Genomic DNA, 17,471 nt, shown 5'->3' with positions numbered 1-17,471 from the left:
GGTAGGACGAGCCCTTGCCAAGGACCGCCCCCTATTCTCTACTGTCCAATGGCTTCTCTGGAATTTAGAGGCTGGAGCGGGCGGGGTCAAATTGTTAGTAAACGGGGAGACACGTGCGGGCCCTGGCGAACCTGGGTCCGCGCGTTGCGCTCTGGGTACGCAGCCTGTGCGCCAGCGCGCGCTTCCGTGAGGAAGCGGCTGGACTCGTGGTGGAGGGTGATGGAGGGGGCAGTGCAGGCTGACGCCAAAATCCGCTCTGAGTATGGAACAGATCCCGGCTCTCGGGGCCCCGGCTGCAGCCTCCGGCACTTTGCTTGCGAACAGAACCTGCTGTCCCGGCCGGATGGCTCTGCCTCGTTCCTGCAAGGTGAGAATTTACCAAGTAGATACTGCCGGGGCCGCGTTCACCCAAGTCGTATTTGGTTTCGGGAGCGGCTACGCTGTACCATGCAAAGGTGTGTCCATCTCCTCTGATACTAGCCGGTAAATATTCCTTCTGGACTCATACGGAACTTCTTGCCCAGGTGGATATCACTAGATACTCTAGGGTAAGTATATATTTCCCAACTAGAAGGGAGAAGATACCTCCACCCTGGTAAATTCTTACCAGGAGAGAAGCAGATCTCCCCATAAGCATGAATACTCTAGGGAAAATCTCACCAGAGTGAATAGCTGAGATTCCTCCTCGGCCTCCCACAGACGTACCCTGGGTCCATACATCCCAGATTGAGGCAAACCTGCTGATTTGCATAACTACCTCGAAGACTGGCAGATCACTACCGGTTTCATTACTCCCTGCTATGGAAGACCTTGCACCCAAGTACATACTTTTCAGATTGAGGTTGATGTCCGCACTCTGGGTTGAGATTTTCCCCATCCCCACCAATTGGGTAAATACCCCTGAGATGGGGGTAGATCTTGTCTGTTGTAAAATCTAGCTAAATACCTTTCAAACTCCTTGACCCAGGTAAATACTCCCCTGGGGGTAAGCGTAAGGACCACCCCCATAGATGCTTCAGTCCCCTCTCTAGGGCATTGCGTTCTACCCAGTTACAAACCTGCATTCATTCATTCCTTCTCATTGAACAGGTATGTATTTGTTCTAAGTACTGTTCTAGGCACTGAGAATACAGCAATAAAGAGTTTTTTAATCCCTCACCTAATGGGAGTTTACATTCTAACCAAGAAGACAGTAAAGAAGATCACTAAGGTGCTACAGAGCAAACTATAGTGTGGAAGGGGAATAGGCTGTGCCAGAGAAGGCTGCAATCTTAAATAGGACGGTTTGGAAGGGCCTCAGTGAGATGGTTGCATCTGAATAAAGACCTAAAGGTAAGAGAGTAAACCCTGAAAATATCAGGAGGGGAAGTGTATCAAGCATGGGGAACAGCAGGTGCCCAGACCATGCAGCAAGACCTGGTATGTTTAAGGAAGTCAAGAGACCAGTATGGCTGGAGCAGTGAGAGGTGCTTTTGGAGAGAGGTGAGGATGGCCCATCACATAAGGCAGAGTAAATGAGATGGGAGCTGTTGGAAGTTTTGCTCAGAGGAGGGACAGGATCTGAATGGATTTTAACAGAATCTCTCTGGCTTCAGTGTTGCCTCTAGTGGGTTATGGGGGCAACAGGGAGATGAGGGTGGCTCAGACTAGAGTGGAAGCAGTGGAGGTGGCGAGATTCTGGATGTATTTTGGAGGTAAAACACAATTTGCAGATTGTTTGGTTTTGGATTATGAGAAGAGAGGGACAGAGCTGAGATCTTTACCTGTTTGCAATGCCCAGTAGGTTTCACAGTGGCAAGCTGGACATAAAATCCGGAATTCAGAAGTGAGACCTAGTATGGACATATAATTTGAAATCCTATGGCTATAGATGGTATTTTAAGCTCTTGATTGAGTGAAATCACCAACAAAACGAGTGTAGATGGGAAAGAGAAGAGGTCCTAGGACTAAGGCCTGAGTCTTCTCACTTGTGGGGAGCTAGCAGAAAGACACTGAGAAGGAGCAAGGCAAGAGGAAAACCGAGAGAGGGAGGTAAGCTGGAGGAGCCCAGAGATGTAAGGGCCGACCAGCTGCCTCAGTCCTAGTGAGGCTGCATCACATGAGGATGGAGCACACCTGTGGGTTGAGAGTTTGACATACATCACTGGTGATGCTGCGAAGAGCTGCTCCAGTGGAATGGTGGGTCAAGGAGGACAGGAAAAGGAGACAGCTCTTCGGGACCTTGGCTCTTAGAGGGTCAGATCATTGGGGCAGGCGTTGAAGCTGGATGTGGGCCCAGAGAGGAGAGAGTTGCTCCAGAGAACTGTTGGAGCTGTGTCCTCCAGAAGGTGAGGGGGAAGGACTCCTATGTTCACGTGGACCACAGACAGCTCGTCTGGGCTAACAAGAATGACCTCCCCAGTGCAGATCTAATTCTCCTGGGTAACCTCCCTGCCTCTGGACAGATTCTCCTGGAACACAGAGAAGCCCTCAGTTGTGCAACAGCCCCTCCTCCCAACCCCGGGAAAAACAGCCCAACTAGGGACCTTCTCGGGCCTGCCCCCAGGCTCTCTTGCTAAATTCAGATGTCTCAAGTTTCTTAGAATTTAGCACTACTGAGAAGGGTAGCATCTTCCATGTTCTAAAACCCCAAAGCCCCAGGCCTTTGGAACAAGGAGTCCTTGAAGACCCTTAAAAGCATGTTCTAGGTGCTTCTGGCCTCAGAATCTCTGGTGGGCGTAAAATGCAGAGGCCAAGGCCCTGGCCAGTGTGGCTCAGTTGGTTGGAGCGTAGTCCCATAACCGAAAGGTTGCGGGTTCCATCCCAGGTCTGGACACATAGGATTCCCCAGGTCCAAGTGCATGTGGGAGGTGGCTGATGGATGTTTCTATATCCTTTCCTCTAAAAAGTAACGGAAAAATGTCCTGAGGTGAGGATTAAAAAAAAACATGCATAGCCCCAGAACCTGCCCTCTACATTCTCCGTTTCATGCTGCGGTGGTTCTGATTTCAGAACAGTGTTTGGAAGCTGTTCTCAGCTCATTTCTTCACACTGCAGGTCGCAGGTTCCCCTTCCCTCCCTACACACAGAGTGGCCTATGGAGCTCTGACTCCCGGTGCCTGAACCCCACCCTAAGCAGCTGAATTACGATCTCTGGAGGAGGGCCTGGGCCTCAGTGTCTTAAAGCTTTGGGGTGATTTGAATGTGCAAACAGGGTTGAGAACCACTGCGTTCATTGTTTTTCACTGGAATTGAGTAGAAAATATCAGAGTATGTCAAGGCAGTAATGGTAAGATGTTTTGTCAAGCCTTTGTTCCATTTATACACACACAGATCTGCAGGCGTTTTGAGTCCCGTTGCAAAATGTATTTCTTGGAGTTATGGTCAGAAAAGTTTGGAAGCCGCTGCTGGAGTCCGGTCTCCCATTTGCACATTGTAAAACTGAGGCCCAGAGAAGTGAGCAAAATCAGCCAAGGGTGCATAGATGGGAGGAGGCAGACCGGACTAGAAGCCAGGCTTTTTATTTCTCAGGTCTTGCTTCCCCCTCTCTGGTCCATACCCACTCTGGAAAATAACTGGGAGTCAGGACCCACACCCAGAGATACATCCCTGTCTTGGGTGTCCTGACTGCTGCAAAGTTTGGGATCAAGAGCCTGAGTGAGGGAAGCAGGTGGGGCTGGGGGAAGCTTTGGGACAGGTTGAGAGCAGCTGCAGTAAGAGAGAGGAAGGTTAGCTGTCAGGAAGAACTTCCTGTTAGTAATGTTAGCTAAAGTCTTTTGTATACTCAGCTGTTCCAGGCAGTGTGGTGCATTATCTCATTTAATCCTCACAGTGCCGTGAGGGAGGTACTGTTACTGTCCCCATTTCACAGATGTGGAAGTGAAGGGAGAGAAATAGAGCAAGTGCCCCTAGAATCACTGCCAACAAGTGGTGGGCCAGAGTGACGCCCACACTGTTAAGTGCCTTGTAGTGAGCCCCAGGGGCAGGACACACATGGGTGAGGCCTCCATGCTCTCTCCCCAGGGGATACCTCCATCCTGGCGGGGGTGTACGGGCCAGCCGAGGTGAAGGTCAGCAAAGAGATCTTCAACAAGGCCACACTGGAAGTGATCCTGAGACCAAAGATCGGGCTGCCTGGTAATTGGGTCTCCAGATGTCCCTGCTGTCCAGAACCCCTGTCCAGCTTCTCCCTCATTGCTGTCCCCAGTCTGCACTGTCCTCTCATTTCCCCTCAGCAACTTCTATCTCTATCTCCAACTCTTCCTCTGAGTCTCTTTCTTTTCTCTTAGCCTTTCTCTGTCTCTCGAGTCTCCCCTTCCCCCTCCTCTTTCCTGGTTCCATCTCCCCTTCTTTCCATTAACATGTTTTTATGCCCTTTGCCTCCTATCTCCCTCACTCCTGGGGACTGGGCCCACTGGGTTGAGCTTTGGCAGCAGCATGGGGCCTGGGAACTCTGGGATTTTCCTCCCCCAGGCGGCCCCCTTGCTAGATGCTGGCAGTGGTAGGGGTGAGGTGAGTGACAGCCAGGCCCTACCTCCTGCCCATTGGGAATACTGTGCCATCCACGGAGGGTACTGCCCCAACCCAGGCTGAGACTGCAGGCCCTTTCCAGAGGCTTGGGTTAGATATGTGGAAGAAGAGAAAAGCCTGACCTCTTCCCACCCCTGATTTCCCCAGGTGTAGCAGAGAAGAGCCGGGAGCGGCTGATCAGGAACACATGTGAAGCAGTGGTGCTGGGGGTGCTGCACCCTCGCACCTCCATCACCGTCGTGCTGCAGGTTATCAGTGATGCTGGCTCTGTATCCTTTCCCCCAAGCTGCCTCCTCCAGGAAGTCCTCCAGAATCTCCATAATTTCCCTAATTTCCTCCCTTGCTCATGGCCATACATATCCTCCGCTAGCCAGAAGACCTCCAAACACTTGACAGGCACAAAACCAACTTGTTGAAAAAGAACAGCAAACAGATTGAGTGCTTACTGTGTGCCGAGCACTATTCTAAGTGCCGTACACATGTCAACTCACTTAATCTGCACAGCAAACTCAACCCACATTAGTAGTAACCGGCAGAGCCAGGACTTGAACCCACACTGTTTGGTTCCAGAGCCCAAGTCCCCTGGCAGATTGATGTTCTTAGAAAAAGGGGAAGAGAGAGAGAGAAACATCAATTGGTTTCTTCTAGTACATGCCCCAGCTGGGGACCGAACCTGCAACCCAAGGCGTGTGCCCTGACCGGGACCCAGCCAGTGATCTTTGCGTGATGACACCCAACCGAGCCACAAGTCAGGGCTGACCTAGGGGAGCCCTGAGCTGGCAAAGCAGTTGGGCCAACAGCTCATCTTTGAAAGACCCCTGTGGTTTGGGTGACAGGTTGAGGCTGAGGACCAGAAACAGGCATTTCTAGAGGTCCTCTCTGGGGCAGGCACTTCATAGATAGGAGGAGGGATGGGCTGTTGTAATCCCATTGCACAGGGGAAGTAAAGCTCGTAGAAGGTTGGTGGCAGAAGTGGGACAGATTCTACAGGTGGGCCCTTATCCTCTGTGCTAGACCGGGGCAGCCAACTGAGGTAGGGCCAGGTGTCTGGCTCGGCCCTGTGCTCACCTTCCACTGCACCACGGCCACGCTTCTCCCCTGGATGGCTGGCCCCCTGAGATACCGGTAATGACGACTCCCGCCACCTCCCTGCCAGTCTGTCACTCGTGGCAGCTGCCAGATTCCCAGGCTCCAGGCCTGGCTCTGCCAGTACCTCCTGTGGGATCTGGAAGTTTTCTTCCTCTCTCTGCCCTTGGTTTCCCTAGAGGTGCTTGGCGCCTGCCAGTGTATGTCTGTTGAATATCCTGATCCCTGATTGAGGTTCAGAGAGAGTAAGTCACCTGCTCAAGGTCACAAGGTCAGTTCTGGAACCCAAGGTTACGTGATCCCAGAACCACTTATAAAACTGCTGTACTGCCTTCCTGTGGTCAGTTAGTGATGCTGCCACCGCATGGGCTGGGGGGATGGAGGCAGGGACACTTCTGCCGGCCAGCCCTGCAGTGGAAACTCTTAACTGCTCCCTGTGGCACTCAGCTCCTGGCCTGTTGCCTCAACGCCGCTTGCATGGCATTAGTCGACGCAGGTGTGCCCATGCGGGCCCTCTTCTGTGGGGTCACCTGTGCCCTGGACGCTGATGGGACCCTCATGCTAGACCCCACAGCCAAACAGGAAAAGGTAGGTGTGAAGGCCAGGGTGGTGAAGGGCTGTGGCAGACCCTGGCCCTCTCCTGTAGGCCACACTTTCCCACCACAGTTGGCTCGTACCACCCCAGTCCCAGCTGACAGGCTGTGCTCTGTTCCTCATGGCAAGTGCAGGAAACCAACTCAAACTGCGTGAGCAAACAGGGAATTTATTGACGTTCAGAACCAAACTCAGAAAGAACAGATCGAGCCAGGGCCTCGAACGCCATCAGGATTTCCTTTGCATTTCTTAGTGCCTGCTCTTTCCTGCACGCTGGCTCCATTCTCTCTGGCCAGTGTCTCTCCTGAGGCTGTGGTTGGCCACTTAAGCTCTTAAGAGGCTCAGAAGCACAGAAGAGACAGCATTCCTCATCAGCTCAAGTTCACAGTATCCTCGGGCTGTGGTTACTCTGAGCTATTTGCCCACTTACATCCAGTCAGGAAAGCAGAAACCACTGGGGGGGCTTCCAACCGAGAGTTTAATGCAGGGAACTGGTTACAACAGTGTTGGAAGAGCTGAAGGAACAAAAGGGAAAAAAGATCAGGAACCTACAGCCAGCTCATGCCTATGCTATCGGAGGCATTGCTGCAGTCAGTTGTGGCTGTGTAGACGTGGCTTTGCCCTGGCTGCAGAAGTCCAGGACCCACCGCACCTCACTGCCACTGTCAGAGTGAGGACCCAGGTGATGGTTTCCCTCCTGCCAGTCTCCCACCAGATTACAGGTGGAACCTAACTTTTAGGGGCATCTGGAAAATGCATTTGCCAGCTTCGAGCCCCAGCAGTACAGAGCACAGGCTTGGAGGCACCAGGTAAATGAGGTGCACTATGGCTCCCCCTGCAGGGCAGAAATATTGCCTGGAAGCCCAACAGAACCCTGTGGTTGGAATTGGCTGTAGAATTCAGGGGAAAGGCCAGGAAAGCTGGGAGGGGTGGTTTCTAGGTAGACAACCACACCGTATGCAGGGGTACCTGGCTTTGGGAAAGGCAAGTCCTTTCTTTGGGATCGGCCAACATTGTGTCTGAGGGGAGAGCCCAGGGCCCCCACCTTCTATCCCTCATCCTTAGGAGGCCCGGGCAGTCCTGACCTTTGCACTCGACAGCGTGGAGCAGAAGCTACTCATGTCCACCACCAAGGGACTCTTCTCTGATGCTGAGGTACCAGCGTGTGGATGTGGGGGAACCCCAGATCTTCCCTCCCCCCAACATGTCCCAACTCAGCGCTGCCCTCAGAGGTTCAAGGAGAGCCCCTCCTTGAGCCCTCTGTGAATAGGAGTTTGCGAACTTTGTAGTCAGAGAAACCTTTGTGGGAATTTTAAAAGGGAAGCCTGCCCTGGTCAGTGAGGCTCAGTCAGGAGTGTTGTCCTGTGGACCAAAAGGTCATGGGTTCGATTATGGGTTAGGGTTACATACCCAGGTTGCAGGTTTGGTCCCCGGTCAGGGTGCATGCAAGAGGCCAGCCAGCCACTCAGTATTCCTCTTTCACGTCAATGTTTCTCTAAAAGCAATGAAAAAGTGTCCTCGGGTGAGGATAAAAAAATTTGCGGGGGTGGGGGGAGCCCAATTATGAGGTAAGAAAAGAGAAGAGTTCAGGTTGAAATCAGGAGGTGGAAGGGTACCAGAATGGGAGAATCCCCATTCCAGGTCTGAAGAGTTTGGAAACTATTGGGGCAAATGGTCTCCAAGAGCATTTCCAATCTGGACCAACTAAGAATCGAGCAACATGTGGCAGTTGAGATTTGTGTCTCAGATTCCATGGCTCCTGATGTCATCTAGAGTCACAAGGGCCTGTGGCTGTAAAATTCCAGGATCTCCAGTTTCATGAGCTCTTAAATTTCCAGAGCTCTGGTCTATTCCAGCTGTCAGGATGCCTGATCCCATTGGTTTGAGGCCCTGGAGCTGATGGAAGCTGGCCCCTGCATCCCTCACCTTTTCTTCTTTCCTTCTAAGAGGCCCTGAAGTGGGGAAGGAGATGCATTTGGAATAATTCCCTCCCCACCTACCTCACCTGGAGGATGGGGGTGGGGGGTTGCCTAGGTGAAGAGGGAGGTGGTAGGTTTGGGGGCCCTAGAAACCAGGTGAACCCACCGGTGCAGGGATGGGCCTGCGCTGACCAGTCTCTCCCACGCAGCTGCAGCAGTGCCTGGCTGCAGCCCAGGCTGCCTCGCAACACGTCTTCCGCTTCTACCGGGAATCGCTGCAGAGGCGGTACTCCAAGAGCTGAGGCAAGCTGGGGCAGAGCGCCCCTCCCACTGCCACCACCAACCACTACCTCCAGTGCAAAATAAACCAGTGGCCCAGCCTTGCCTGTCTGTCCTCGTGTGCCTGAGGCTTCAGGGCCACCTGAGGAGTGCTCCTGACTGCAGCCCCTGGTGTTCGGGGTGAGGGGACATGGACACCGCGCACCCACCAGGAAAACATTACTAGGATTGCATTTATTGAATGAATTCATGTCGTCTAACAAATGTCTGTTGAGCACCCCACTTGTGCAGTCCCTGCTGGGTGCTGAGGGCCCAGAACTGGTGTTTGTCAGGCGGTGGTAAAGGCTGTGGCAAAACAAAAAGCAGGGAAGAGAGGTTTGAGCACCTTTGTCTGGGAAAGCAAGTTCAATACATTGGGCTGGGACGCCTTCCCGGAGAGGGGGACACCTGAGGGAAGCCAGCAGGAGGCCAGGGAGTGAGCTCGCGGACACGGGGACAGGCCCCAGAAAGGAGACTTGAGGACCAGCAAGGTGGTCAGGGAGAGAAGGGGGGCTCGGAGGGGCCTTTGAGCCTGACAGCCTGGTGAGGTGGCGCTATTGCTTTAGTCCACATTTTAATATGAGAAAACAAGGTCAGAAGCCACTCAGCTGCCAGAGGTCCCCAGCTAGTCAGCAATGGAGCGCGGGTCCCACTCAGCCCAGCCCCGGCCCTCGCTGTTCAGGCAAACTAGGTAGTGAGGCCAGCACAGTAGACGGGGGTTTGCCATCTGTACACAAGTTGGTTTTCAGGGCTGGTAGCACCTCCTGGGGGCACTTTTAGTTGTCATTTGACTGACAACTAACCCCCTCCCTCTCTTATTTAGTAGGCAGAGCCAAGAATGTGTGAGCACCAACAAGGATTAACCCACTTCTGAGCCACACAGTTGCCGGCCTGGCAGCCGGTGGTGTTTGGGGGTTTGTGAGGGCCCTGTGCTGCGTGCTTCACGTGCCTGAACTCACGGAGTTCCCACAGCTGCCCCTCTGGGCAGTGTCATTTTCACCTCAGGAAATGGAAGGACAGGCATGAATATCTTTAGCTTGCAATTACACTCCATGGAATACCAAATGGGGCAGAGTGTTCCGGGAAGACCCACAGGAATGGCATTAAATGGAGTGAGAGAACCAAGCTGTCACTCCATCACTGGGAAATACTGAACCCCACTTAGTGAGCACATTTGCCCCTCTGGTAAGCACTGCTTTTAGCAGACGCTCCTTCCAACCAGCACTTTGATACTACCTAAAGGTGCCGCCCATGCCTGTCAGGCTGTACCATTTATTTGGGATGACCCCTGGGAAAGAGGACTTCTGGGGTGCTCTCAGTTGCTAGGGCCATTTTTTCTCCCCAAGAGGGAGCCTGCATGGAATGAAGCCAAAAGGGAAGGAGGCCTGAGAGATGAGACCAGACCATTTCACCTGAGCCCCTGAATCCTGCTCTACCTCAGCTTTCTCCCCTTGGCATGTGTGTGAGGTGATCAGACTTGAGTTTCTGCCATTTGCTGTACAAAGCTCAGAAGGGGACTTCCTTTTACATGTGTGACCCACTTCCCAGGTGGGGAAAAACAAGTCCCATTTTGCAGCTGAGAACAAATGAGGCTCAAAGAGAATATGACCTTGGGCCAAGGTCATACAGCTGCCATATGGAGGAGTAAGTCCTTGGCACCCAGCTGTGTAATTCGCTGCTGACTGCCCTCGGTTGTGAAAAGATCACTCTGCAACTGGGAAACCCCCACCCCTTGGGTTCCCCCTTCGCCAGCTCAGGTGTCCAGGAGCTCCCTGGGGATAGCCGGTCAGGCGCCCCCAACCCCACCGGCCCCCCACAGACTGACAGGTCTGACTACAAGAGTGTCCGGTGTTTAATCTCATATTGTAGCAGCCGGGAAGGGTAGAGGGTTGTACAGCTTGGTCCCATTGCTGGACACTGCCTCCGCCACCTCCACCTGGATTCTCCACTCTGCCTGTGTACGCTCTGGACCACTAGCCTCTGGTTCACGTGAGGGCTGCACGGGCAGCTAGGGTGGGTCTCGTGAGGCCAGGTAGGCAGCCAGGGTCATCAGGGCTGCCGTGTATGTGCACACACCCAGCCCGACAGCCAGGACCCCCAGCAGGAAGGCGCGGCGGGAGGTGGCCCCTGCCCCCTGGACGTCCCCCTTGGCCCAAGCCTTGTTGGTCTGTGGACGTGTTGGGCATCGGTGAGTCAGGCATCCCTTCTGCCCACCCTGCTTCCTGAAGCCCCAGCCCCTTCCCCACAGGACACACCCATGCATTCATTCCTACATCCCCAAAACAGGGAGCACTGCCTTGGGCACTGGGGGTACCAGGTGACTAATAAGGTGTTAGTGTCTGCCACGGCTCTGTTCTAACTCATTCAATCTGCACAGTGACCCCGAGGCAGGAATTATACAATTTCACAGGTCAGCAAAAACAGGCACAAAGAAATTGTGGCTTGCTCACAGAGTGGCAGGCCTAGGATTTAAGTTCAGGTTTTTAACCACCACTTGGCAGCCCTTTGTGTAACGCCCCATTTTACCCCTGAATGTTTCCATGTGAATTCTCGCCATCTCTTCCCCCCAGCCCCAGGCATAGTTGCTTTGTTTTGTTTTCTTGTACCTTGAATGCATTTTTTCTCTTTTACATCCAGTCCCCTCCCAGCCCCACACACAGACTGACCTTTTGGGCCAGGCAGAAGGCGGCAATGCCCACAGGCCAGAAACAGCACAGCACGGAGAACACAGCCAAGCCCAGGTGGTCATGGGGTAGGAGCGGGGAGAGAAGGCTGTCCCCATCCCAGTCTGAGTCGCTGTCACTGGATGACGCATCCTATAGGCAGGAGAGAGCCTGGATGGGCATCACCCACCTTCCTTGCCCCAATGCTCTGCTCTCCATAGCCCCCAAAGACCAATACCAGGGCCTCCCCAGAAACACCAAGACAAAAAAATGTTTCAGCAGACAGGCTCTTGACTCTTCTGTATTTTCAAGCCCTTTGAGGGGAAGCTGTGGAGCTTGTCTCCAGAAAAGAGCCCCACCCACTCCCAAAGCTCTGAACTCAATTTCAAGGAGTTCACAGGTCCAATCAGAGGTGGAAACAGACACCAACAGGGGCAGAAGCCTGCAAAAAGATGATTAGGAGAAAACAACTCTGGTGGCCTAAGTTATTTGGACAAAGCTGCCTCCTGAAACTATTGATTCTAGATTTTAAAAAATTGTTTTTTCATCTTACATCAAACATCTCATAAGAGTAAGGAGTCATTGTAAGGCTGAAACTGAAATTAAAAAGGTAACAGGTCAAATGAACACAGAAGGCCCCTTTTGCCCTTCCTGGGAAGGTACATGCCAATCCCAGAAAAATTAACCTTTCAATCAAACCTTGAAATTAAAAATGATCTTTAACTGCTAATACCCCCAGGCAGCTTACAGAGCAAAGCAAGGCCTCTCTGTAGGAAGGTACCTTCATTCTAGACCTCAAAAAAAATTTCAAATATGACGACCAGCATGCAGTCAAAGATAACCAGGAACATAAGGAACTGTGAATGAGAATGAGCAGAAACAATTAGACCTTCAAAATCTTCAAACAATGGGATTATCAAACACGTACAATGTCAGCATGATGCCTGTTGCTACCATGCGGCAGACTTCCCAAAATGGCCACGACCATGTCTCCCATCCCATATGCTCTTCTTACAGTGACTGATACTTTTCCCATCAAAGGTGAGGTTTGTGTCCTTTTTACTGGAATCTGGACAGGCTGTGACTCACTCATAATTGATGGAATGTAGTGGAAGTAATGTCACATGACTTCCTAATCAGAAAAGGTGAGGCGGGTCCTGCTTTGCTGAAACACTCCTGCTGGAGACTGGAGGCACATAAAAAGTCCAGCTGCCCTGAGGCTGCCATGCTGGAAGGAAGCCCAAACCAGGCCACATGGGGAGACGTGTGGAAATCCCAAGACTGCATGAAGAGAGATACCAGCCAGCCCCCAGCTGCCTCAGCCCCTTGATTGCTCCAGATCTTAGCCACTGGCTCCACCGCAACCTCATGAAAGACCCTGTGGCAGAACCACTCAACAGAATGCTTCCCAAATTCCAAAGAAACCACGAGTGATAACAGTGACTGCTGTTGTGTTAAGCTACTAAGTTTTGCAGTGATTTCTTATACAGCAATAGGAACTGGGAAACCATGTTTACAAAATAAAAGACAGTAAGAAACGAAAAAAGTGACAATTTTCAAAAGAGACGAGGGCAGACAGAGGCCAGAGGTGAGATGGCTCTGGAGAGAGATGGACAGATAGAAAGCCAGGGAGTCAGAAATCAGAGGACAGACAGATAGCCAAAGGCTAGAAAACAAAGATGGGAGGCAAATAAGAAGAGAAAAAGCTAAAGAATCCAGGAGAGAGGGAGAATAGGAAAAAAAAAGCCAGATATCTAGGAAACCCAGCTCAGGAATGAGAGACTCCAGGCCAAAGGCTGCCAGCCTATCAAACGCTGACCGTAGCTGGAATCTCCTCCAGCCCCCTTCCCTTGCTCCCACTAAGGCCAGTTTCTCCTACCTCAAGGTCAGGGTGCCCTGGCTGCCCCAGACCAGTGCTCACAGAAGGAAGAGGTGGTGGCAGAAACTGCCAACCCCTTAGGGACTCTGCAAAAGCTGTCTCTCCAAAGAGGGGATCTGGCTCAGGCTCTCCAGGCTTCTGGATGGGGCAGGTGGAGCCTACACCTGCCAGCAGAGGCTGTTGAAGTTCTGGAAGACTGGGGCTGTCCATGGCTGGGGAGGGGTTCCTGGCGATGCTTCCTTGAGTGGGGGAAAGAAAAGGACAAGTTGTGAAAGTCTCACATTCATCCATCCCCTGACTCCTGACTCCAGAGAGACTCCAGGCAGAGACTTGGTAGCTCAACAACCCTCAGACCCACTTTACAGAGAGTAAAACTGAGGCCCAGAGAGTACAAGAGGCTGGCCCAAGTTGTAAAGAGAATTCAGGGGCCTGGACATTCAACTCCGGGCCTCTCTATCCTCAGCCAAAAAACACATAACTGGCACACTTACTCCAAACCATGTCTTACACATTGACTTGCCAAATGAACTACATACCCATCCTGGTTTCACACATCATCCCTCTCCCTCACACCCCTCCCCAGTGACGCTTTGCATTTTACTCTGGTCCACACCCCCTGCGCCCCTCAAGCCCGCACACTCTAACTACCCAAGTCCCTGGCCTCATCCAGGAAGCCCAACCCCCACGTCCGTCTGCAGACATTCATCTCCCCAGGGGCTCCTTGCAACAGCTTCCAGAAAACACCCTCTGGAACCCCCAACCTTCTTACACACTCATCCTAAGTGACTCCTTGCACACTCGTAATTTCTCCAGAAGAGATCTCCCCCCATATGTAAACATACGCACAAGTATCCAACACTCTCCCCTGTTCCCATCACTTCCCTTGCACACCTGCCGGCACCCCTGCCTACTCCATCCACATCGGCGACTCCACACAACCTCTTGCGCTCCCACCAGCTCCGCAGGCACGTCCTGTTTTACTAGAATCCACCTTTGCACACCTACCCCATAACACCCCCCACCCACCACACGTACATACTCAACAAAGAATATTCTCCCCGCCCCACGGTCCCCCTGGGGGTCCTCCTAAGCCTCCTCCTCTCACTCCAAACCTGGTTTGAGCCGACTTCCTCGCCAAGGGTTTGCCTCCCCACCCCCAATGCTAGGACCCGGGGTGGGGAGGGGTCCCCTAACTGCACCCCTCACTCACCGCTCATGGCTCGATGCTGGGACTTCCTAGGCCCCTGCACCGACATTTACCCCGACTCTACGGGTCGGGTATGGGGACTTCAGTGAGGCCCACGCTGCCCGGGCCCGAGCCTGGGGTTGCGGGGTCTGCACGTTCCACTCAGCTCCCCCGGCTTCTGCCCCGGCCTGCAGCGCACTAGGGCGGGATGGGGGCGGGGCGGCAACCTCCCGGCTCCGCCCTCGGCGGCTGCCGGAAGGGGGCCTAGAAGGCCCACGTCAGCGCGGGACGCGGCAGCTGGCGGGGTCGGCGGGACAGGGAGGCCTGAGCCCCAGGGCCGGCCCAGGCCCAACCCCTGCAGGGCGGACGAGGGGAGCCCGGATCCTCCAGCGTGTTCCTGACTTGGTCCTGCCTCCACCCTCCTCTACCACCCCCTACTCAGTGGTAACAGCCATCCCGACCAACTGTGTGCACAGAATGCAGGTGCACGTGTATCCTCAGGACGACCTACGAGGCACTCTCATTAATTGCCTTGCTGTGCACCGGAGGAAACCCACACGGAGAGCTTCCAGGTCACTGAGTGCAGACCCCAGGTTAAGTGCGTTACAGACATCATCACGTCGATTCCTCTCAGTAGCTCTACATTTCTATCCCCATTCTGCAGATCCAAAGACTGAGGCTCAGAGATGTGTGTTCACTTGGCCAAGGTTAACTGGAACCTGGCCTGGCAGCTTGTAACACAGAGCTGTGTTCCTTGCTGGTCAAGGTGAGGGGAGGAAGCGGAGGCAAAGGGTGGGTCTGGGACTTCTGGGAAAAGGGGGCTGAGCTGGGAGTGAGCTGGGGACGGGGCCATGTGCCTGCTGGTTATCAGACGGTACAGGTGGTGGTTGGGTCAGTGTTTGGATCCACAGGCACTTGCGTTTCTTTCCAGGCCCTTCAAAGCACTGGCTGTGTGACCTCTGGAAAATAGCATCACTTCTCTGAACACCGATTTCTTCATCTGTAAAATGATCTAAAGATTCCCTGTCTCTTAGAGACGATAATATACATAAACCACTAACCACAAATTAGGTGAGCTAGAAATATCCAACATTTACCCAAAGCCTGGCAAGGTAAGCACTGGAAACATGTTTGTGTGTATGAATGTTATTATTTATATCCATCTCCATCAGTCTGAGTAGGGAACTCGCCTCATGCTGCCGACCTCCACCTCCTTCAGGGAGCCCACCCGGCTTGCACTGGCTTCCCCTTCCCAGAAGCCCTCCATTTCAGCAGTGCCAGTCAGACAAACTGGAGGCTTTCCTTGCCTGATGTGGGGCCAGCCAGAGTTCCCTCGCTCCAGGGCTCCAGGGCTCTTTGCCAAGAGTCCTGACACTGGAGCTGGCACTGGCCCCACTCCCAGGGGGAACACTTGAATAAACTAGAGTTTCTGGCAGACAACAGGCAGGCAGGGAGACCCACGGGAGGGTGGATGAGAGGGAAGTGGGAGCAGAGCTGTTTTATCTGGGAGAGATACCCTGTTATTCTATGTCCTTAACCTCTCTGGTTTGTAGTCTCATTTATCACTATGAAGCACATTACAGTAGTCCCCTTATCCACCGGGGACATGTTCCAAGACCTAGGATGGCCTCGGGGGACGAGGGTGGGCGCCTGAGACTGTGAGTAGTACCAGAACCTACATGTACAATGTTTTTTCCTATGTGGACATACCAACCTATTATAAAGTTTACAAAGTAAACAAAGTAAGACACTAACAACAATAACTAATAAGAAAATAGAACACATAACAATATGCTGTCATTAAAGTTACACGAATGTAGCCTCTCAAAACATCTCGTCCAGTACTCATCCTTGGGATGATGTGAGATGGTACAATGCTTGCGTCATGAGGTGAAGGGGGGTGAATGGCGAAGGCGCTGTGACTTCATGTTAGACGACTATTGACCCTCTGAGGGTAAGGGTTCCCTGAACACAAGCACTTCCATTTGTGACAGTCGATCCGATAACAGAGAGGGCCACTAAGTGACTAATGGGAGGGCACATATACAGCCTGGACACGCTGGCTGAAGGGATGATTCACATCCTGGGCGGCATGGAGCCGCATGAAGTGAGATTTCATGCCGTTCAAAACGGCGCGCAATTTAAAACAGCTCCATACATTCTTTAAATCCTGACAATAATCCAACAGGGTGGAGACCGTCATTTATACTCACATCACAGATGAGGAAACTGAGGCATTGAAGGTCACACAGAAGGGGCAGAGTTAAGACTAAAATCCAGGCAGTCAAACAGGGAAGCATTTTCTTAATCACTAATGCCAACCAGTAGGAAAGAAACCAATTGAAGGAAAAAAATTTAAGAAAGAGAATTGACAGGCTTGATAACGGGCTGGACACGGGAAGTGATAGCACCCAGGATGACATCCAAGCACAACTTCCATGTTCCTTGAATCTGGGAGACCTGTACCCAAGAGTGGCAGGAGAGCAGAGAGGCTAATAATATAAAGTTTACGGACAGAGGAGACAGAAATATGGTCAATTTGGCAAGGCAAATGATTTTTGTCCCAACTTATTCATTTTAAATAAAGCTGGTAATATTACCTACCTGGTGGTAGAGGACTAAAGGAGATCGTACGTGCCAAACGACCAGTTTCCGGGGAACTGGTACAAAGTAATAATTCAATAAACAGCAGCGTTCAAGTATATCTATTAGTAAAATATTCCATTGAATTATTTTATTTATATGAATATTATCCTATTGAAATGCTGCCCCCTCCCTATCACTTTGAGCTGTTGGCTCTAACTTGCGCAGTCCCGTTTTGCTAAAAAGAAAGAGCACGCGTTCCCTTCGGTCTCCTGCGCTGGGCGGGAGGAATGGGCGACTAAGGCGCTGCTCGGTTCATCAGAACGTGTGAGTGCCTCCGACTCATTCCCTCTCCTTGCGCCCATTACATGGATGAGGAAACTGAATCCTAGAGCCAAGCAAGGTCACAAGACTAGTTACTGGCAGAATCCAGTTTTTAAGAACCGGATTTTCTGCAGATAAAGAGGCCTCACTTCCTCATTTCTCATCTTCCCCACGCCCCCACCCTTGCTCAGAATCTGCGCAGTGAAGAACTGGGCAGTTTTTCTGAGAAGGAAGTTGGATTATCAGTCCCATCAAGCTTGAGGAACTCTAAAAAAGGAAGGAAAACCCCCTCCTCAACTTCTTGAGTACCTCTGAATGAGGAAGGACTTTTTTTCTAGTTATGAGGCAGGACTGTCTCCTAAGGGACAGTGTGGCCCACGTTGGGGGAGAGAATTGGGGGTTGTGGGGTA

The 17,471-nt window shown here is 52.3% G+C and overlaps 2 protein-coding genes across 6 annotated transcripts; one reads left to right on the top strand and one right to left on the bottom strand.

The window, feature by feature from the left end:
* The first annotated feature begins 139 nt into the window (after positions 1 to 139).
* Positions 140 to 8,492, top strand: EXOSC5 (exosome component 5). 2 transcript variants are annotated; one of them, XM_053917876.2, is made up of 6 exons: positions 140 to 367; positions 4,003 to 4,116; positions 4,657 to 4,757; positions 6,043 to 6,183; positions 7,255 to 7,344; positions 8,318 to 8,492. In XM_053917876.2, the coding sequence occupies exons 1-6, from the start codon at positions 220 to 222 to the stop codon at positions 8,408 to 8,410; spliced, it is 687 nt and encodes a 228-aa protein (XP_053773851.1). In that variant the 5' UTR covers positions 140 to 219; the 3' UTR covers positions 8,411 to 8,492. The 2 variants fall into 2 exon arrangements, with proteins under 2 accessions (XP_053773851.1, XP_024433279.1); XM_024577511.4 differs by having other exon boundaries at positions 144 to 367; positions 4,657 to 4,778.
* Positions 6,339 to 14,383, bottom strand: TMEM91 (transmembrane protein 91). 4 transcript variants are annotated; one of them, XR_008426079.1, is made up of 6 exons: positions 14,179 to 14,381; positions 12,969 to 13,207; positions 11,093 to 11,242; positions 8,275 to 8,732; positions 7,600 to 7,684; positions 6,339 to 6,704 (listed from the first exon to the last, which is right to left on the bottom strand). XR_008426079.1 is itself a non-coding variant. In XM_024577513.3 (4 exons), exons 1-4 carry the CDS (start codon positions 14,222 to 14,224, stop codon positions 10,435 to 10,437), a joined length of 594 nt encoding a protein of 197 aa, XP_024433281.2. In that variant the 5' UTR covers positions 14,225 to 14,383; the 3' UTR covers positions 8,739 to 10,434. The 4 variants fall into 4 exon arrangements, 1 of the variants encoding a protein (XP_024433281.2); XR_008426078.1 differs by having other exon boundaries at positions 7,600 to 8,732; XR_002976392.3 differs by lacking the exon at positions 8,275 to 8,732 and having other exon boundaries at positions 14,179 to 14,380.
* Between the last annotated feature and the right edge of the window lie 3,088 nt (positions 14,384 to 17,471).

The sequence above is a fragment of the Desmodus rotundus genome, unplaced genomic scaffold (genome assembly GCF_022682495.2).
Source record: "Desmodus rotundus isolate HL8 unplaced genomic scaffold, HLdesRot8A.1 manual_scaffold_385, whole genome shotgun sequence".
Lineage (NCBI taxonomy): Eukaryota > Metazoa > Chordata > Mammalia > Chiroptera > Phyllostomidae > Desmodus > Desmodus rotundus.
The sequence above is the reverse complement of the archived record's forward strand: the minus strand, read 5'-3'. Positions and strand labels throughout refer to the sequence as shown.